General features: G+C 39.9%; 1 protein-coding gene across 2 annotated transcripts in view; it reads left to right on the top strand.

Moving 5' to 3' along the window:
- Positions 1 to 22,722, top strand: part of LOC113138710 (RCC1 domain-containing protein RUG3, mitochondrial-like) — a 274,667-nt gene that overhangs the window by 57,239 nt on the left and 194,706 nt on the right. For both annotated transcript variants that reach the window (XM_026321378.2, XM_026321377.2), the window contains exon 5: positions 12,279 to 12,391. In XM_026321378.2, the coding sequence (XP_026177163.1) occupies positions 12,279 to 12,391 (113 nt within the window). The remainder of the gene's footprint in view (positions 1 to 12,278; positions 12,392 to 22,722) is intronic.

The following is a 22,722-nucleotide window of genomic DNA, read 5'->3' as shown; positions in this document are numbered from 1 at the left end:
ACAGCATACCCATGTCTCCCAGAGGAGAGACACAGTACAGCAAACCAACCAATAAGCCAGCCAGCCAACCAGTCTGTCAGGCAGGCAGGAAAGCAACCAAAGCACCAGTGGCCTTCACACTCTAGCTCCCACATCATTAAAAATGTTTAAGTTCTTCCTGGACTCTTCCTGCTTTTACTGTATGTATTTCTTTTTCTCACCTATTTATATTCACCTGTCTCTCATAGGTCTCTTCTTCTCATGTTCTTCAATCATTTTTCATTTTTCCCATCTTCCCTTTGGCCAAGTGGGTGGGGTTGCAGGGTCATAATCACACAAGGTTAATTGCAACAGCTAAAATGAGATTGGTGGCCAGGGCCCCAGCTACTGTATAAAAGAAGTCAACAAAGTCATGCTACCCTCACAAATCCACTCACATCTACAGCCACATATATGCTGATCACGCCAGCCTAGGAGACCCCAGTTTGTATCCCTCACAGACACAGTAAAACATATGCACACAAACACACGGCACTGAATTTGATCTGTCACAATAACAGGGGCATCATGACATGATGGATTCAGCCCTTTTTCCTCTTCTCTCCTGTGTTCTCCCTCTCTCCGGTAATCTTGATGCAGTGTGTAATGTTTGCTGTAGCCAGCGGCTGAAATTGAATGAGTGATATAACCAGTGGTGCTGGGATTACCGTGGGCAGAATTGATGCTATCTGTCCAATGATGTGTTATTTTGTGGAAGTAAGGCAACAAACCGGAGAGAGAAATGGTCGCAGCGCTCTGTATGATTTTACAGTTTAAGTGGTGAAAGACAAATAGAATAACAGTGATGTGCTAGCAGGGGTTGTAAATGGTTGAATAATTTTCCTCGATTTCAACATTCATTTATCTTTTCTACAGTGTTTTGCATGGCAGCTTGAATGGTACTTATCCCTCTAGTCTCCTCGCAGCATCAGCCAGCTCAGCACCCATCTTTAGAGGTGAGACAGGTTGCGTCCAGTCTCTACTCCTCTAATAGGGTCGGCTCAGAAAAAGGTCATAGGTAAACTAATGATACCTGCAATATATACGTCTTCCTGGAAGCCTAAGCTAAGGCTGAGCAGGGGCTGGGCTTGTGGGAATAAGTGTGCTGCTTTGAGACTCAGCGGGGTGCGCCCAGGTCAGACGCTAACCACTGAAAAGACTAAATTCAGCTCTTTCTGCTGGTTTGGGCACAAGCTGAGGGTCTTGGACTATTGTTGTCGGGGTCAGGTTAAAGCCGTCCAGATTTCCAGAGCATCTGACAACCATTCATCACAAATTGAGCAATGGTTCAGCAGTGTATAGCTGTAAACTTCTGCCTGTGTAGGCTAAAGGCTTTGGACAGGACTTTTAAATGTCACCTTACACAACTGTTCATGCATTCATATTAGTTTGGAGTTTTTTTTTCTTCTTTTACTGGTATGAGAAGCTTTGGCAGGTACCAATTTGGCCTGCTACCTCAATCAGTGTATTATTTTTAACAGTCACTTTACTTTTTTGGCCTGTAGCACTAAAAAGTGCAACCAAAAGTTGGTTGATTTTTTATATCAACCAACTTTTTTCTGGTTTCCTTGTTGCCAGGCGTGTATGAGGTCAGGTTTAACGCAATAAGTTTTTAGCACTGTTTTGATCTTAGTTTTTCTTCTACGTTGTTAATTCATTCTTCTACCAATTTCTTGCATCTGTTTTAGGCTAATACAGTAACACAGTGCTTACTTACTCACTTGATTTGTATACTCTTGAATTTAGAATGTGTTTATGTGTAATAACTGTTTTCTGACTGGCAAAGAGACTATGCTGTTGGCTTTCAGGGAAAAATTAAATAAGGACTATTTTTCTCCCCTACGTAAACAGCTGGCAGCATCCCATGCTTGCACAATTAATGGGCATTTAATTGGCAATAATCATTTTTACTTAAGCAAATTTAAAATAGGCAGTTGCCCCTGGAACAAGCAGCTGTTGGTGGAACCTTCTGGCAACATAGCGTGGATGTTTGAGAATGTGGCTGATCACTGCTTACAGGAGATGGTCCATACATGAACACGTGCCCACCTGTTGGAACACACAAGGTTTTCCGCCAACAATGTGGCCTTACAGGTACATTAAATGCACATATCAGCCTGCTTTGCACTTGATCACATATGCTGTGTTTGAATGAAGCTATGTTGTATCACGGTTCTCATTGCTCTTTTCTTTTAATACACAATTACCTGTTTATAATTCAAATTTTCTTCTGTCCCATTGAGTCGAACAAACAAAAAAAAAAAACGCTGACTTTTGAGGCACATTGCTTTTCACATAATCATTTTCAGCTTTTAAGATCAGACCTGTGCTGTGACAATCTATAGAGTTTTGATTTCATTCATCTGAAAGTAACCTCCCAAAGTCATGATTCAATAATAAAATACTATGACAAAAATGCAGTACTGGCAGGAAGGACAGAACCTTGCAGCTGGCAGACAAGCAGGGAGTGAACAATGATTTAAACGCAAGTGTGCTTTGCCATATAACTCATCTCGCCCAGAGTTACTCAGACTGAAAGCCAAATAGGAGATTGGGGAGGGGAGGGGTGTTAACTGTAGTTCATCTGATAAAGGTACAGAAAAGTCTTTGACATTGGCTTTGGGGTTTTCTAATGTAATGCACAAATTAATTTACATGAAGAAATCTCTCCTACTTTAGCCTTCTCCTTGATGAAAGGTGGAATAAGTGAAGGAAAAGAGCGAGACAATGAGTGTGTGGGATGCTGAAAACTAATTTCAAACAACCTGATTGTGAGAAGGGAAAGGATTAAAGACATTGTTTGAGCTGGAAGAGGAGGTACCTTCCATAATGCAGCCTGCCATCTTATCTCGCCCCCCAACAGTGGTTTAATCTGTCGGCTGAGCACGCCTGCAAATAATTTCTGTCCGTCAGAAAGACAATGGCGCTGCCACCTTGTTGTGCCTCACGGATTACTGTGCTGTGCATCCTGTCCCACCCCTACATAGACCCCTGACAAAGGACTTAATTGAATATCCGTCCATGGCTAATTTGTCTGTGTTTCATTTGGAAACACGCATAAACACAAGCGTAAAGTCTGTGCAAGATACTTACAGATTTGTTTTCAGTGAACATAAAAGCCACACACACAAAGCTATGTGCACATACCTCCTATAGAAAAGTATTCTGAGGCTGCATTTTCATTTAATATGATGCTGAAAGTCAGGAATTATTGCTTTCCATCTTTATGGCTAAACTGTAAACAAATTGAATGGGCCAAATTCAATTAACTCTGTCTAACCTAACATATAATTACATGAAAGCACATAGTGAGGAGTGGAGGATAATGGAGTTTTTTTACCCTTGAACCTTAACCCTACTTTTCCCATTTGTTTATCAAATTAATTTAAGCCAGTAGATTTGTTATGCTTGGGCTTAAACACATATAATCACCCATTTTTGCTTCACATTACACTTGTGCTTAAGCTAATTAATCCTCAATATTTATCATGCATAAACAGTGGTGGCTTTGCATTATGCATCTACACAAGTAAAGGTCTAATTATTATCAAACATTTTAATTATTTAGTGCCATCTCAATTTACTCTTTGTCCAAAGACACATCTTGCCTCTGTTTTTAGACAGACATTGATGAATGACACCCAAGGACATTGGTTGTACAAGTGGCACACTGAGTTATTTAACTGGAAATGAGTTGCACTTAAAAAAGAAATCTCAAAAATCCACATTATTATGATAACATTTTTTGAATGATGAATTTGTTCCTCAGAGAATTTGGACAGTGTAAAACCACACCGCCCATGTTTTCTCAGCAGACGAGGATATTTGTCCAGGTTTTCTGAAGTGACAGCTGCGCTTCATCTCATATGAGGATATGTTAGACAAAACATTGCCCACATGTTTGCCTTAAACTAAGTAGTCCTTAACTACTTGGACAGACAGCCGGCTGTTGCACTTTATGTATTTGTTTATTTTCAAGATAAGAGTCCTCCTTTATGGATAAGCAGCTGACGTTCCCGCTCTGTCAAGCTGGGACAGGCTGAGGGAAGATAAAATAGAGTCTGTTAATCTGGTGCTGGTGAGCAGAGAGAGCGATGTTATTGACCTACGCTGGCAGCAATGTGTTTCAATTATACACTGCCATCCATTTGTCAGGCAAACAGAGCGATGAGGGGGACACGGAGTTCAGGCCTGGGTTAGAGTCATTCTCCATCACTTATGATGTGTCTTTGGAAAGCACTTTAATTGAATTACCCAATTTATTCTTCAAGCAACAATGCCCTGGCCCAGACCCATGACGTGAGACAATTAGATACAAGTTTAAAATCAGGCAGTTTGCATACTTCATCTTTTTGTGGTGTACAATGGGAAGGAGACAGCTAACTTATGGTGACTTTCTCCCCTCTTCATCCGGAATAAATTCGAGTAATGGGAATGGTGCGACTTTTTCATCTTACACCTTCTTCATGATTGTTCGACGTGTAGCTTTATGAAGCCTATTGTATAGTAAGTAATATTAGCTGTATGTTGCTTCCCACCCATGTGCATCATGTATATGTACAGTATTCTCTAGGACTGCAACTGGTAATTTGTCAGTAAAAAAAAAAAAAACTATCAGTGTTTTGGCTAATTAGACAGTTTGGACTAATATATTATACAGAATACATTAAAGTATTATAGTGTCAAATATAACTTCAGATAGCTTACCATTGACCAATGCGGAAACTTTCTGGGATTATTGTTAATTCATACAATAAATCATAGCCCCCACCTGAACTGTACTTAGCATAAAAATAGTTACACATCCAAAGGTCCACATCTGTCTTTTTGTTACAGAAACACTGCACTTGAAAGCCACATTACTGAAGTTGTGCATTGAGTTGTGCATGAGTTAAGTTTTTTCCCCTTTGTTCACTGCTACAGTCTTCCAAGCAGATTTCCTTGAATTTTTCCCTGATATTTGCAAATTGCACATGGTTGGTTGTGATTAATTCTAATCAAGTTCAATTTATTCTGGTAGAGCAGCTGGAAGAGGCCTAAGTGTTGTCTGCATTTTATCTGTGAGCTGTCTGACAAGATGGCTATGCTGTCGATCACCTCAGCCCCAGTTCCAGGTGTAGGGAAGGTGCTTGTGTCAGATGCACACTGGCCTACTTGCACTCTGGCCCCAACACCTGGCTGTTCACCAAACTCTGATTGTCAGTTCATCCATTTTCACCAAGACAACAGCTCTTGCTGTCTGCTCCTACTGTCTGTGTCTAATCAACAGTGTTGCTGTCCCAGTGTCTCCACAGCTCATCTTGTTAAGGCTGAAGAATAGTGGATAAAAATGTACTCTCTATAAGCATGTAATGTACACCAATTATGTTAATTAGCAGTGTTGCAGATGGCCCAGTGTTGATTGCGCCTTTAGGATCAGGAGAGGGTGTCTGAAATTTGTACGTGGGAGTCACATGACACTCATTATGCACAACTTCAACCAAATGTCCCTTTGTCATTCGTCATCCATCTGTGCTTACTGTCTTTGACAGATAAGACTATGCAGAACTCTAGGCAGCTACAGAGTTGTGTGTGAGCACAACAAGTAAAAGAGAAAAAAACATCATCCATAGTTTTAATTGGCAGTTCTCTCATTAAGCAGAATTTGGGTGTTTTCTCAATACAATGATCATTATTCATCCGAAATGGAAAAGAAAATGGGAAATGGAGGTCAGGGGGAAAAGAGTATAATATCCTAATACAGTCTTTTACAATGTAGTCACACAATAAATAAACAATACATGGTGAATGATGACATTATATAGAATCATTGAGATGTGCTCTTTTTATTTTTCTTCTGTCATTTTCCCTTGACAGTCTACCTCTTCGGGATATGAATTGCATATGAATCCACTCCAAATGCCAGTCCTCTATGGGAATTGTGACATTCGAAGTGTGCCAAGGTGCGCCTTGTGTTAGGAAAGCATATGCAGTCAGCTGTAAATTCATCATCGCCATCAACCATGATGCTCTTTGTTCCGGCTATTGAGGCGAGTCGGTTAAGCCCCCATCTTCTTTTAGACCATGCTAAAGTGAACCCATGCTGATGTTCAAATGAATGGAGTCCTTTCATAAAGCCATGGCCATTGAACTCTAGAGACAGAATATAGCCTTAAGTCCTGCAACCTTTTTGGCGGGGGGTTCCTGCCAGGCATGATTCCTGTTTAGTGAATAAGTGGGGTAATTATGGTGCGGTTGAGGCTGTGCAGCAAATGTCACCAGCTGATAAACACTAGGAGGAACCCTTCTGTAAAAAGCCTGATTTATCCAGCCTGGACCTCCTGTAGCCTGCAGATGAATTTAGAGCACTTCGGTGTAAAAAAAACAACAAAAAAAACTTGCTTCTCTTGATTTCACTGAAGTTCAAGGATGCATGTAATTGGTGAAACAGTGGTTAGCAGACAAAGCTGCAGGTTAAACCTTATTTTGTCGCTTATGTTGGTCTAAAAGGAAGTTGCTAGTTGGATGCCAATGCAAGCATAGTGCATGAGCAAATTCTATCACATTGTAGAGGTTTAAATATTTCATTTTAAATAAAAGTTGTTTCTATAACTGCAACACATATAAAATACAACTTTTCCTGACCTACTAATGGAAACCACAGGTATAAAAGAATCCCTCACACTTGCGGTTTTATGTGTTGCTATTAGGGAGTGTGAATCTTAAACTTCCCCATTCCAAGTCCCCTCCCCTGTGTCTCTGATTGGTGGATAAAACCACATTCATTGCAGTCCATTAAAGAGTGCCTACTCACGCGTGACTGCAGGACAAGCCTTTATAACATCATGAGCCTGGGGAAATGAGAGAGCCAGCAAGCTTCATTCCATTACCTGCTGAAATGGATGCCCCTGTATCTCCTCCTTGATTAGCTTTGTCTTGAATAACAATGATAGCTTTAAGTGTGTCTAATTGAGGCCGGGCTCGCCCTCCCTCTCTGTGTGAAAGTGCTTACTCATTTTGTCTGTCCTTTTAATAATTACATTATCATTTTACGCCCCTGCCGGTTCCTTGGGAAGTGAGCTGGTGCTTGTGTTGAAGTGAAAGCTCATTATTGGAGCTGAATTATGTGCAGTTTATTGATCCCCATGGTGGATTATGGTGCTCTAAGTTAGTCTAGACAGAATAGTTAGCCAGATGACAGAGAGAAAACGTAGAGGCCCCTAGGGAAAGATCCCTGGGCTCAGTTAGCAATTAATGCCTGCCAGGTAATGGAATTTAAGTTTACACTAAATCCACCAATGCCTTGACATTACAAGTGCCTTATAAAAAAACATTAGCCTAATGAGATGACCGAGAGCAGGAGAGGCATTATTTTACAGTTTTCTCTTACACTTTTCTTCTCACTTTTTGTCTTCTTATTTCAAGCACACAAAAGCCCTTCTACCACTGTCCCGTTCCAATGCTGTTAGTAGTCAACACTAAAGATTTACACTGGAGAAAAATTTAAGGTGATGCATATTGGGTGTGTGCTTTCCTCTCTTGATTGGCTTGGAGCAAGTTTGATTAATAGATTTTAGTTGGGTCCATTTTCCAGACAGCCTTTGCTAATCTCCATCTTATGCTGGGTGGTGGTGTTTGCGTGATGAAGCGCACAATGAGGGGTGGAAAGGCCAAAGTGCTGAGTAAGAAGCCAAGTAGGACATTCATCTCCATAAAGCCTAGGGTCCATTTTAAATCTATCCATCATTATCTTGATGAACACGCCACATTACCAACTGCATTGCCTCCTTGCCACCCAGGGCCAACAGTGGTTTGTCCTTCAGAGGGCTTGTCAGATCCTCAGTCTCACGACAAGTGAAAATGTGGACGTGTCATTGAAAATTATCAATATGAGTATCAGTTCTACACAATGACGATTCTTTTTTTTGTTTTTTTTTGTGGTATTTGAAAGATGCAACAACTCTTTTTTTTTTTCTTTACTTGACCACTTGGGAGCAGTAGAGACAAGTTATACACAGCGTTGACATGTTATCACTTTTTAACATGTTTAACTTGTTGCTTATTTATATTATTTATAATATTTACTCTTTTTGTTCTGTTTTTGGTATCCACCAGCTAGTGGAACGCAGTCAGTAACTCTTTCAGTCAGTTTTTTAGTGTTGAGTTGGTAGAGTAGAGGATGTTTAGAGCGTTTCACTGACAATGGTTGCGGCTAAAAATGTACGCCAGACAAGCAGACACTGAGGAGAAACTCACTGCAGGCCTTTGTTGTTTACTTTATATTTGTTTTTATTTGTATAGGATGACTACATAACATACCACACGCCACAGCATTTATAGCCCAATCTAATTAGCTATGTCTTCCCCTAGATTGAAGCAGTGTGGATTTACCCCTCTGTCATGTCTTTTGCCCCATAACTGAAAAAAAAAAAATGTTTTTTTAGTACTCACAGTTATATACACAGACTTTACTGGGGCAGACTGCCAGTGGCTAAACTTTACTTTAAAGGACAGTCTTAGTGATAAATACGAGACAGGCAGGCAGTGCGCTGTACCTGTTAAAGCAGCCTTGTACATCCTGGGAGCCAGACAGGAAGCCAACAACTTTTCCCATAATAAGGCCAATACCTAACTCAAAGACTTTCTGTGCCTTTTGTGTGGTTTACCATGTCCTTGGCTCATAAGCCTTGATAATATTAGTAAATACATAAAGGGTCATGGACAAACTGGGCTGTAATCCACACTATCTGTAGCTGGAAGAGGAAAGGAGCAATGCCAGGTGAGAGAAGCGACTGATTAGACTGGATTTTACTGTTCCTCTGCCGACCTAGAAAAACACAGCAGCCCTGACCTTGCATAGCAGAGCCCTTATATATCTAATGATCTCTGAGTACCTTAATGATACAATGTGTTCTCTCTCCCACTCTTTCACTCCATTTTCCCAATGCTTTTTTCATGCTGTTTTCTCCATGTTCTCTCTTTTAGCACCAGCTTGTGCACACTAGTCCATGCACACACACACACACACACACACACACACACACACCACACACACACAGTACACAGCCTTGAAAAACCCAGTCAGCAGTTTGGGCTCGAAGTCTAGCAAATGAGCTGTCCTATTGAAATAGAAAAGAGAGTGGTCTGTGCTGCAGAAAATGCTGCTATGGCAAGCCTTACAGAAGAGGGACAGAGGGAAAATTACTTGTTCGGACAAAGAAACATGAGAATGTCCTTTCACTACAAATGTAGCAATTTACATTTAGACAGAGCAGATTTCTTTTTTACCTTTTTTTTTAACTACTCACATATCCCATCTTATTATTATTCATAAAACACTACTAAGTACTGTAAGTGAGAAAAAACGTGCAATTTAAAAAATGTATTTTTCTCACTCAGCGTTCCCGTCTCTCCTCCTAGGTATCCCCATGGTTTGAACATTCTCACCATGTAGCTGAACTCCTGCAGTTTAATGGTGATGTTATACTGATGATGGTGTTATGCTGTTCAGCTCCATCGCATCAAAGATGACTAACCAACCATAGTACCTTCTTACATTCTAAAAGCAGGCCACTGAACACTGCGTAAAAGCCTCATATCCCACCAAGAGAAGTGTATTTTTAGACATTATGAATTTCCTGCAATTAATGGGACTAACTTATTGAGCAGCCTGATACTGTACATCACAATTTGCCATTTTATTCCTTATGTCTTGATTAAGCTTTTGAGTTCCCCAGCCATTTTGTCGACATGTAGAAAACAGCTTCTGCTGGCTTAAGTCATTCATTCTTACATCTAATTCTCCCTTTGACCACTTAAAAAGCATAAACCTCCATTTGGTGCTGGTATTCCCCCTTCCCTCTGTATACACCCACAGTAATTAAGATTCCATTTTGCTCTGAATAGGAATGTTAAGATCGTGGGTTATCGCTGGGCTTCTGTAAGCTCACCCAGTGAAACACCTATAGTGACCTCTCTGATTCACCCAATAGGGGTCCTTTTCTCCCCCCTTGATATCCCCGTTCCCCTCATGGCCATCTTGTTGTGTGGTCTGCTCGCTCTTCAGTTCTCTCATTACTCTCTGCGTGAAGGCCTGGGAGGTGGGTGGCAGGGGAGGAGTGGGGTGGTTGCAGAGGAGGGCCTCTGTCCCTGGATGAGTGAGTGTGGATAAGAAGTTGTTTGAATTCATAATTGTGCTCTTGTGAAGGGGGAGATTTGTAAAGCAAGGCTGGGTTCATTGTGTGGCAGTGCGAGTCCGGTGGAGGGTGCGAGCAGCTCAAAGCTAATGTAATCTACGCTATTAGAGAGGGTTAATTAGCTGCTGAACTGGAGCCTGAAGAGCAGGCAGAAAAGGGGAGACTCTGAGAGCAAGACAGAGAGAGAGAGAGGGAGAGAGAGAGAGAGAGAGAGAGAGAGAGAGAGGGCGGGCAGTAGGGATAGAGAGGTCTTCAGGGAGTCATTAGAGACTGCTTGTTGTAATACAGCCACACAGTCAATAAGGCTACTCCTCTGAGGAGCTGAAGAAAGGCGAAGAGAGACATGGAGGGAAAGAGAGTTTCACACCATGAAAAATGCCTGGATGTCAGCCGCTCTGCCACTAAGACACATGTTGGGAAAACCAGAGATTAATTTTATGATTAAATTTTTATCTTCTGCCATGTAAGGCACAATTTAGATTTTTGCTCTCACACTTTTTTGTAAATTGATCAGTATCACGGCATCATATGGCTCACAATAGTTCAGTAAAAAGTAGCATTTTTTTTGTTTTTGTAAATACAAAAACCAAACAAACAGTAAAAACTTTGAGTACTACTATCCACTGTATTAGATCAGACTGGGTGTGAAACTACATTGATTTCATGCTGTACATTCATGCGGTTTTTTCACAGAAGGGAAAAAGAGATAAAATCAAACCAAAAACAAATTAAAGCCCAAATTCCTGAAAGTATTGATATAATTGATGAACTGCCAGCCAGTTTTTGAATGATAATCAGGTGAATATGCTTTGATTCAGTGATGACCCTCCAACAGTAACTGCTCACGCTACAGTAACACCATACTCTCATACTCTGCCTTAACATATACTACTACTTGTGTGCCATTAAATGCCATTCTGCACTGTAGTGAAATTAAGTAATTACAGGAAGTATTGATTACTTGAGATTGATATGAAACTCTACATCTAAATAACCACTCATTGCATTCATTGATTAGCAGGCAAAAAGAAAATCTAGTATTTTCTGGAACCTGTCTTCTTTTGTTTTGGGCCTGTTAATAGTTGGCACTGTAGTGCAAAAGAAATCCATCTCTATCCATTATGTAAAAGTTGTCACCTATCATACTTACCGTTCACTGTGCTGCTTTCAAGTACTGTAGGCCTACCAAGATTTCTGAGTATATTTTGTTCTTTAATGTTTTAATGCAAGTGAAAATCCGAGGCTTAAAGTAGCTCCAGTGAAGCTCTGCTGGCCCCCTGCTAGCAGTCTATTTGTATTTATCACTGTGTCCTCTAGTAGTTCATCCTGCTCTGCCATGAGTCTCTTGTCGCTCTGAGCAAAACTTCACTTAAGATGGGTAGTTAGTGCCTGTTCCCTTGGCATTTTGTTGCAGATTAATTACTTTCTCTGGCCCAAGCAATCCATTTTTGTTTGTTCGTGGATGTTTTTAGCTTTTTCTTGACCTTGGGGTGAAGAAAGAGAGAGAGGAATGAAAAAAAAAAGCCCTACACAGTAGACTTATACCCTCAATTTAATAGCCGAGTGAGGTGTTTCTCCAGCATCATCAGATCAATGGAGAGTAAATAGCCCACACTTCTTGTTTCACAGTGCAGTATTGATCTTTTCCTCAGTCTCGGCTTCCCTTTCCCCGGCATCTTGTGTCTTTCAACCCCTGGGACTGTGCTGATTGCCATAGATTGGACAAGCTAACAAGCGCATGATGAGGAACCAGGCTTTCTTTTCTTCTCATAGGCTGTTTCATTTTTTTTTTTCTTTGTGGCACTGGCATGAACACACACAGAAGACAGGCAGACATACACACAGGGACTTAAAAACATCAGATCTACACAGCTGAGCGGCATAAAGGACTATGCAGTTTCTTTCTTGTTTCCTGTGTTGTTCACGTTGTTCTGTCTTCATCTACACTGAGAGGATCCGCTGTAGCTGTATCTGTCTTTGGGATGTTTGTCAGACTGATGGAGTAAACCAACTTAACTACAGAACAACTCAGTGTGTTTCTTCACCTCACTGGGAACTTTATTTGTTTTTTTTTTTTTCTTTCAGCTGGCACCGTGTTTGTTTCGGAATCTTCCTTCATCTCTGAAAATATCTCAGGTGGCCTGCGGAGAGCGACACACTCTGTTTGCACTGGAGGACGGCAGTGTGGCAGCATGTGGGTAAGTTCAGTGTCAGTGCAGCAGACAGCTTCCCGAAGTCTAGACCTGAGGGGGATAGGAGGAGAGATGAGAAGGCACAGCCCTCCCCATGTCCCAGCCCCTCTTATATTACTGCATAGGCAAATTAGGGTCAGGGGGAAGATCGAAGGGTTGTGTGCATGTGTATTGGGCCACACTGACAAGAAATCATTTGGTATTTAAACTTTACCATTGATGTTTGTGTCTGTGGCATTTGTTTGCATATGTGTGCACACATGCTTCTGTTTGTGTGTCTCTTCTTTTCTGCTCAGCATGCAGAGTTGTAATAAATCTTGTTGAGTGCAGGTGAGAGAGGTACATGTGCTGCTGGGTGGCTCAGGATCAATATGAAGTGTGTTTATTGAATCTAATAGTTGTGTTTGTGGAGAAGGGGAATAAACCAGCTGGAATAAGTGATCAGATGTGCTTTTAAGGCTCATTACCAGCCTGTTGGGCGTATATATCTGCTTTTAAACAGCCCTCTGGATAGAAGTTATACTTGAAAACAGACATCATGATATACTTGCATATTTCAGGATCCTATTTGATCATCGATGCAGTACTTGCAATATTTACTTTTTTCAAATACTAATGGCACATACATTCTAAAGATATATCAGTCTTTGTATTATTATTGTATTATTTCCTGAAAGATTCATTGGCGAATTGCTGAGTTGAGTCTTGTACTAATGGGAACTGAAATCTATTTAAATTAGATTTGGAAGAGGAGTTAGGAGGACTGGAAATCTTGTCAGTCTGGATGTTTTCTGTCATTAAAAGACTTGCCAACAGGTGTGTGCTAAGAACAAGCTAACAGGCTAATACAGAGACTGACAAAAAACCACATCAAGAAAACAATGCCTTCAGTTCAGTCTGAAGTATTTTCAAATTCAAAACAACGTTCTGTAATTTTCCTTACTAAAGTATTCAATACCAAATGGCATTGATTATTACTTCATTTTCCTTTTTCTGATCTCTTCTGCTGTAACTGACCCCCATTCCCAGCTGACCTACCACACACATACACATACAAACACACAAGGACTTGGGAACATGTACTGTATCTCTTCCATTCCTCCCTCTTCTAGGTTCCCTGTGTTTGCATGTGATATTTTAGGCAACTCTGGGAGGGATGACAGTTCTAACTAGGCCTATTAGATAACCCTCAGGGTGCCCTCAGCACTGATTTGAGCACCATTAATTTTCTATTATGGAGTGCTAAGGATGTGCCCCTGCACAGTCATTCACCTGGCTTATTGAGTCTCGCACACACCAATTGTGGACTTTTCCAGGGCAGTGTTGCTGAAGGTTTAGTGCGACCCCTCTGGGGAGCTAATTTATTATTTGCAGATATTGATCTGGCAGGGTAGGCCAGCCAAGCCGTGGCTGGTGTTGACTCTGCTCTGGCCTGTGGCGACTTTAACCCTTTCTAGACTGAAGTGGACTTGCACAAGATGGATGGTCAATGGCTGTTGGAACACTGATATTGGCAGTTGTTTTATTTCCTTTGCTTGTTCAATAGTTCATTTATTGAAATGAAAAACTGATAGGAGAAATCTGAAATACAGAGAGGATAGATTTTACGGTTCAGGATACAGACTTTGTCTTTTATTTGCAAACAGACAAACAAACACAGTGGCATACACATCCTCACATAAGCACACACTGAGACACTGTCTGCTTGTCCAAGGGAAATAAAATCACAGTTAAGAGGAGGGAAACAAATTTAGAAGGTCAGACAAAACATTTATCAAGCTGTGTGTGTCTGGTGGGTAAATAACAGAGGGACAGTAAAGGGCATGACTCTGAAACCACCAGATAACCACAGCAGATCATCACACACAGTCTCAAGATTCACTGCCGAGAACGGATATTTCTCAGAGGGTTGCCTTCAGAGCATTTGCTAATATTCTCTCTCCTGTATTGCTGTTTTATTTTGAACATAAAACTCAGTTATTACAGCATATACCCATGTGACTGAAATGAAAGTTATCATGAACAAAGAAAAAAGGACACTTTATGTAGACATCCTTGACAAAATGTAGCAATGGCACAGTGGAAAGTAATGCATACACTCACTATTGAAGTGGAACCACTGTTTTCTGGACTCACAATAGTTATGTTATATGTACATATGTACTATGCATATCTGTGTATTTTTCTGTGTGTTTCTACCTGCATTGCAGACTTATTACCAAATTACTCTCAATGTAAATGATAATCACATTAAGAGGCAAAAATCAGGAGACCTAGAGAGATTAACAGGATTTAACAATACCTAAATAAAATATCCAGATGTGGTTTGTGTGCATGTGAGAATGAAATAGGAGTATGTCTGGTGCAAGGTTATCTATGCTACACACACTCACACACATGCTGTATGAACCTGCACTCCAGCAATGGTAGTAGTCAAACACAGACATACAAACTCTGTATCTCTCTCTCACTCTCTCTCTCTCACACATGCACAAACACGCACACACACACACACACATTTATGCCCAGGGACCAATAAGTTGCTTCCCACAGGCCTCCTCAAGGCCTCACTACATCCTCAGAATCAGCTTAGCCCGTCCCAACCCGTAATTGGTATTTAATGGTCTAACAGAATCTCAGAGGTCAAACAGCACTATGTGTGTGCATGTATGTGTGTGTGTTAGTGTTTGTATAAGGGTCCTGAGCCAACTATGTCAGAAGCTATTACCAAGAAAGGGCAAAGAGGAAAACTACTGATTTCACAACTATGGAGGTGTCCTGTGATGACTGCTGGATAGCTTGAATAGAGAGTGAATGATGATAGATGTGCAGAGAGGAATTATGGAGGATAATAGACCACCATTTTCCTTTATACTGGTTGTTATGATAGCATTTACCTGATCTTTATGACCTGGAACATAAAATAAAGGTCAGGAAATTTCCCAGGGATGAAAGTGCCTCCAGCCAATCCAAATTTGCCCATACTCCCTCTGTAAAGACGATTTCATGGTTGACAAGCTTGTCTCTTGTTGAATTTGGCGTAACCTCAGAAGTTGGCCCATATTCATCTTCCATATTCATGCGAGTCAATGAAACCGAGGTCTAGGTCAGCGAGAAGACATTACTGATGAGGAAACATGGTGGAGTGGATTTTCCACTGCTTTGCTGCAGAGTCTCTGCTAATGCTGTTATGAAAGAGTGGGCAATTCACCCATGGAGCCCTGATTGGGAGGAAGACAGAGGGAGGAAGCCACCTCACGCTCCCCTGGTCTCGTTCCATGCCACTTCCAAAACTCAATTGTCTGGCTTCTGCCAGAGACCAAAGTCTGTGGAGACGCTTCTGACAGTTGTCTACACTGAGAGAAAGGAAGCAAAAAGTAAATATAAGCAATGGTAGCAGTCAAACACAGATATACAAACTCTCTAACTCGCTCTCTCAAAATGGCACAGCTTTGGACCATGTGGCATTTTAAATTGCTCTATATGACAGTTAAAGAGGGCAGAGGCTGAAATAGGTAAAAAGGTCAAATAAAATATTACCCCTCATTCCTTAATTTGTGTGTCATCTGCCAGAGTAGAATATCATGAATCATGAATAAAACAAAATAGGGTACTAAATGGGGTACTTTTTGGTAGTGTTTTAAAATATGTGATTATTAGACAGCAGCTCTCAGCTGAGACATTTATAGACTTTCTGAGTAAAAACAGACACACCTTTGTTGAACATAAGTACATTTTACATCCAGCATTTCTCTTTAGCAAAAATCATACATGCTCTTGGTTTATCATGAAATTTTTTTCATTGGATTCACATCCATTACAGAGCTTTGGAACCTGTGCCATTACAAATTGCTCTATATGTAAAAGGAGTAAATGTGGTTCTAAAGCAACACAGTTGTCAATAAACATCAAGAAGCCGTTGCTGACGTGCCTGCTGTCTCATCAGTAATCAGGCCAATCTCTTTTAGCAGAAAATGGCCATACACTGCGTAGCATTGATGGAAATGTCTCATTTAAACTTCATGGTGCCTTAGAAGGCAAAGCAAATCAGCAAATGTTTAGGAATTTGACAGCAGAAGCGTGGAAATTCTATGACAACTAGTTGGATTCGGTGAGCCGAGTGCCAGCACTTTGCATTAAGTTACACTAAGCACTAATTGGATGCTACCTGGCTCTACATCACTTGCAGCTTCAGGATCAGGATCTGGCTCTGACAAACAGCAAGCTCTCTGGTGTTGTTGGCTGATTATCCTTAGCAAAGGGAAAACTGAAACGATGATGAGAAAAAAAAAAAAAAATCCCTTCTCGTCTCTTGCACAAGCCCTTGGCCCTGTTGGCACTGTGCTAGCTTTTTGATTTTTCCTGATGTCCCTGAAATTGATTTTCAGCCATGATTGGATCGCCTCTCTGAGGATAATCAAAGATTTTGAATAATTGCTGCAGTATGACTGTACGGTGGGGAATAACAAGAATAGTGGCTACTTCCCCCTGCTATCAGCCAAAGAATAATTTTAGCTGAGCACTACAGTATGACTTCACAACATACCTCTTAAATAGTTCCCATTTGTAAGCATGACACCAGTTGTTTCATTGGACATGACCAAGAAAATCCTGTCTCCATTTAATAATGACAAAACATACCATGATGTCACAGCTTAGTAAATCTGTCCGAGTTTGTTTTGTCATTGAAAACTATTACTCTGGTAGTGAATATTTAATGACTCATTTGGGATTCGTACACATTTAAATCAGCCATGGATAGAAAAAGGTGATGTCCTCCGTATCCCTGCTGCACAAGTTTGACAACATTTCAGCTATCAGTAGCATTTTCCCTGCCTAATCTCGCTGTCAGTGCTTTAAAAACATCCTGAGGAAGTTGTTTTGTGCTGTTACTCCTGGCTGCCTCATATAAGAGAGACATCACCAACCTGGAACCATCGTTTTGTGCCACAGTGAAAGATGGTCTCTCGTTTAACGCGGGAATGTGACCAGTGTTTGTGAGGAAAGACGCAGATTGATTGGAGGGTGAGGGAAGATTAATAAGCTACACAGGACAGTTATGACACCCATTGTTTCGCAGATGCCCTGTAGAGGTGTGCCTCCCAAAATGTATCACTGTATAAAATATTGACCTAAAGCATATCATTACTCTCTTTCTTGTATGCACCTACTTGGCTCTTGTAAGGTTTCTAGACATTAATAAACTGCTCTCACCCTTTCAGATGTTTTTTTTTTTTTTTTTTTTTTTTTGGGAAACTACATTATTGAATAAAAGGTCTATATTTTGTATTGTTTGCCAGAATGGACCCAAATTCTGTCATGCTAAAAGACCAGAATCAGGCAGAGGCTGCATTGTCTGGTGCCAACACTTCATAAAAGTGTCTGTCTCTGATAGCCAAGAGGAATCTATCCCGACAAAAGAGCGAGACAAATGAGAGTCCTCTGGCAATGTAGTGGGAGGCTGGAGGTTGGGGTAGGATGTAACCTTGAGGAATAAACTGCACGACCTTAACAACTTGTTTACTTTTTCATAAGGGTGTGTTACTACTAACTTTGCAGAGCCCAGAGCTGAGAGTTATGGCTTGAATGAAATTTCCTGCCGGCATCATGCTGTAAATGGCAGTAGTCAGTATTTTGTATTACTGATTTAATTTACTGAGCCATATAAAATCTGAGCCCACTTCACACAATAACCTTGAGCAGTGGCTGACACTACTCAGCATCACGCAATCACAAGTTAATAAAGTTCACTTACTGTTAGTTTGTTCTGTGAAGAAAAACTAAGAAACCTGAAAGAGGATTTAAAACAGCGACTTAAAATGGAGAACTCAGGAGTATACGAATGCAGTGACATCAGTGACTGTAAAAGGAGGAGAACAAGGGTAGATTTGTGAGTCATGCTTCCGTCTGTGAAACATTACTGATCCAATCATTGAGCCAAAATTCATATTGTGTATGTTCTAAAAAAGGGGTCACAAATCAAGCTTTTTAAAATCAGTTTTTTTGGTTTTCTGAATGCTACAAGATGTGACTTTTCAAATATTTTTACTTGAAATACGCTTCAAAATATTTCAGTGTGGAGAGATGCTGTTGAAAGGCCTCTGTGCTCCAGACTCATTAAACAGCCTCGCAGCAGTGCAAAGATGTTCCCTTCTGAAGTTTTTGAGTGAGCCTCAGCCTTTTAGCCAATTAGGGAAGACCAAGCATGTAGGTGAAGGGCTGGGTGAAGTGAAACTGAGCATGAAGCAGGAGTGGTGCAGTGGAGTGATTTTCTTTCACATTTCATACTAGCACTGGCTTGATGTCCATGATTTGCATATTGTATTTTTAAACTGTAGTACATTTGTACAGAAAATGGGAAGTTGTGCAAAATGAAATTATTTGGCCTCAATGTTGTCAGTGACTATATTTACAGTGAGCTGCTGGATAATAGAGCTCCAAAAGTGCAATGAAGGCCAAGGGGGTGGCACAAGTTATGTGATTGGCTGATGGATATTGAGCATTGTCACTCAAATGCTGGCTGCAAAAAAAAAAATAAAATAAATAAAAGCAAAATTACCTTAGAGCTTCTTCTACCGTCCTACTTTGAATAGTGGGGGAAGCAGCAAACATACTAGCTATAGCTTGGATGTGAATGCCAGAAAGCACTAAGGTTTTGAGCGCTTCAACTGTAATTTCAAGAGGCGGACAGCCAGCATTGGAAAACAGCTGCTCCTGGGCAGATTCAACATGGACATGGTGCTCAGTTGGTCTTCCTGGCCTTGATTTACAAAGTCCTTCTGTTGAAAAACTACATTATAAAATAAAAAGGACATTAGGGAAAAGGAAAACAGCATTGTGAAATAAAAGCCAACACTGGAAAAATGACATTTTGAAAACCTGCTGGAATATAAAAAGTGGGTTTTGCCATAAACTCTATTATTGTGAAAACAGGTATAATGAAAAAAAAATCATAACAGTGAGAATATTTTTAAAACATAGTAAAGACAATTAAATAAAAATTAGATGAGTTTTATATATGTTCAATTATTTTACAATTTCATGCTCATATTATAAATTGATGTATATTCATTTAAAAAAAATCCTTTACAATATCCTATTTATTTATAAGTCCAAACATTTTAGAGCTCCATACCAGAGCAGTTACCTCCTTAAAACGTATTAATCCTGAAATGTTTTTATTATACTGATATAATAATGAGCTGCATCATTTTTCAGTCATATACAAATAATAGATGAGCAGAATAAAATAAAATGAAAAGCAGGGCCATGAAAAGTAAATCCAAGCCTAAAATATAGAGCCTGAACTGAATAATCCTGGGCCTATCCTTTAAAACTGAAAAAAGGTGTCATGATTCCCCTTTTGGACTTCCTTCCGGGGACCTTTACACTGAAAAGACTTCCTTTTTTTCCCCCCTGCACTGGTCCCTGGCAGCTTCACCCAATTTAACCTAATTTGTTTCACCTGTGGTTAATTGCCTTTTGTTTCCCCTCTATATAGGTGCTGTGCTTCCTTTTGTGTTTGTGGAAGCATTGCGTAGGAAGTATTATTGCAAATGTATTGCATATCGCTTAGTGTGTGTATTCTCAGTTTCCCGTTTCATTCGGCTCTGTAGTTTTCCCTATGCCCTGGTGATCCCAGGAGTAATAAAGCTCTTTTTGGTTCTGCATTTGGGTCCTACTTCTCCGTCTTCCTTCCTTCGCTCCAGCACCACCACCAGCACATAATATAAGGACACACGACAAACAGTGGAACATGATACCAGATCAGATAATTATGGATTAATTCATTTCACACTTACTTTTGGAACATTAGAAAATATCCAACCAAGACTATGACAAACATAAAGTTACATACACTAAATGTGCTATGTGTATGTTGCTCTACTACAGTACTATGTGTGAAGGCAACTAATAGCAATGGACCACTGGTAGCATATAAGAAACATGTTGGCATTTAGGCTTTTATTAGACCAAGTGAAAGCATTAAAAGAAAAGCAAATTGTTACAATAGGTGCTCTTTTAAAGTAATGTAATTATATCAAACAATTGGATTAAGCTACCAGATTCGCCATCAACAGCTTTTGGAGGCAGTCATGGATGGGAAAATAATGCATTGAAATGGCGCTACACAACAAAACAAAAATTTTTCACGCAAAATGTTTTAAGTGCTAATGGCATTTCTGTATGAAGAGTGAAGTGTATTCCAATTAGTCAAATGGCAAAGCTTGATGTTATCTAAAATTAGCTTTCATGTGAGATTTTCTACCCTTGTTTTTGCGTTACTAGCTGGAGGCATGGCTTTGTTCGCCTTTCTATTTAATTTGCTGCCAACCTGTTTTATTTATTTCTGTGGTTGCAGAAATTGCCTTTTGACCTTGATGATTACAAAAAGTAAGTGAATTGAAAAGGCATTGATACCCAGAATCCAGTGGGCTGGTGCACAAGGTTATTCATCTTCCTACCTCAGTGTGGTTTCAGTTTTGCAGTGGTCAGATTTTCGTTCCCGCTTTGCTGTTTTCATTATCTTAAGAGGGCAGAGGAGAGCTTTTAGCCAGCGACCTTATAAACTTCAATTTCCAATTCAGTACACCGACACAGATATACCCCCCCCCTACACACACCACACTATTTGCAATAGAGACATGCCTCCTTGCACGACACATAAACACACACTTGTACTAAAGGAAACCTTCATAGCATGATGTGTTGAAAAGTAACAGTTTGTACTTAGGAGAAAGATGCTGCTATGCACTGCATTTTAGCCTCCACTGACTCTAAACTGTCATTTTGTCATTACTGTATTTCTGGAATAATTTCTTAAAGGTGGAAAACGTAATGTTGCCTTGTAATTTAGGGCTGAAGTGTCCTAGAGTACATGACACCTTGTTGACAGGTTTTTTGGTTCTAGAGACAGAATTAATGAATAAAATAACTTCTGTTTTATTGAGCACTTTAAAATGAGTCCAGGATCATTTGTGTAATAAAGTGACTGTACATGTAAGAAATACTTTCTAACTGGGCTTAGTGTTAAATATGTGAAGCCTCTGCAACCATGCATATGCAACAGTGTTGTTTTATTGTTGTTTTTATAGCATCCCTCCATACAAGAATAATATATCAATTAAAAAGATAATTGATTCCAGTTTTCAGGTGAGATATGCCTCATTTTACAGCTCATCTCCCTTTTGCATTTCTGCCTCATAATCTCGCAAGCAGACACACACACACATATAGTATAGCCATATCACTTTTGACATCTGTAAAATGTGAAAGTAATGATGTCTACAGTGGATTCATGGCTGAATGAACCTCCAATAGGGCAATATAGTACCATGCTCATGTTAGGGTCACTCATTCAATTCAGGTGCTGCAAGGTAGTGATCAGAATTTTTTTCTGTCTAATAGCAGAGTAGAGGAGGAGGAACCTGGTGAAAGGTGGGTCAGTGGTCTGTTGTCATTTGATTGTCTTCATAATACAGAATAAATCAATAAATACACATCTGCTTCCTATACCTGCTGCTGTAATGCACACATCCCTGGGAGTTAATGTAGGGTTGCTGGTCATTTTTATGCATAAGTAAATAAGCGTATAACAAAACTGAGGTTACCTTCTGTTTTTTTATCATAGTGACAAGTCATTCAGTCATCTGTTCATGGTAGCACTGCCCCTCTTTTGTGATCTCTTGTACTGTTAGCAACCATTTCTGGGTGCTGAAGCAGAGTGCTATAGTATTCTTGCAACTGAGGGGACATGTCAACACTTTGAGATAAATCTGCAGTGAACTCACCTGTACCGTACCTGAAAAAAGATCTTGCTCTCTTATCACATTTCCCACACAATGTACGCTTATGCTCAACATCCCCACAATTTTATAGTTTGTCTCTTACATGTCACACTATTGTTCGTGGTTCACTAGCATCACAGTGTACTCATCCAGCAGTATCAGTTGTCAAAAAAGTTTTTTTTTTCTTCTAGAAATCTGATAGGTTAAATACATACAGTAAGAAGTGGAACATGTTTGCATATGGAAAAGCTTGCAAGTGGAATCCATTCTTTCATCTATTTGTAATAACTATTCCTGTATCACCCCAAGATATTTTACAAATAGGTGTTTTTAAAATTCATAAAATTAAAAGTAACTGTTGATTCAAATTTGAAAAAAAATTAAATATCTATTTATAAAACATCAACAAACTAATTTGCCCAGGTTTGCTTAAACTAACTAGTTTGTAACTGATAATTCTATATTATCCACCTATTTTGGTGATTGCTAATCTTAAATAACTTAAAGTTAAAATAAAATTAAAAATAAGACTTTTGAATTTGTGTATGT

This window comes from Mastacembelus armatus, chromosome 9 (genome assembly GCF_900324485.2).
Source record: "Mastacembelus armatus chromosome 9, fMasArm1.2, whole genome shotgun sequence".
In the NCBI taxonomy this organism is placed as follows: domain Eukaryota; kingdom Metazoa; phylum Chordata; class Actinopteri; order Synbranchiformes; family Mastacembelidae; genus Mastacembelus; species Mastacembelus armatus.
The sequence above is the reverse complement of the archived record's forward strand: the minus strand, read 5'-3'. Positions and strand labels throughout refer to the sequence as shown.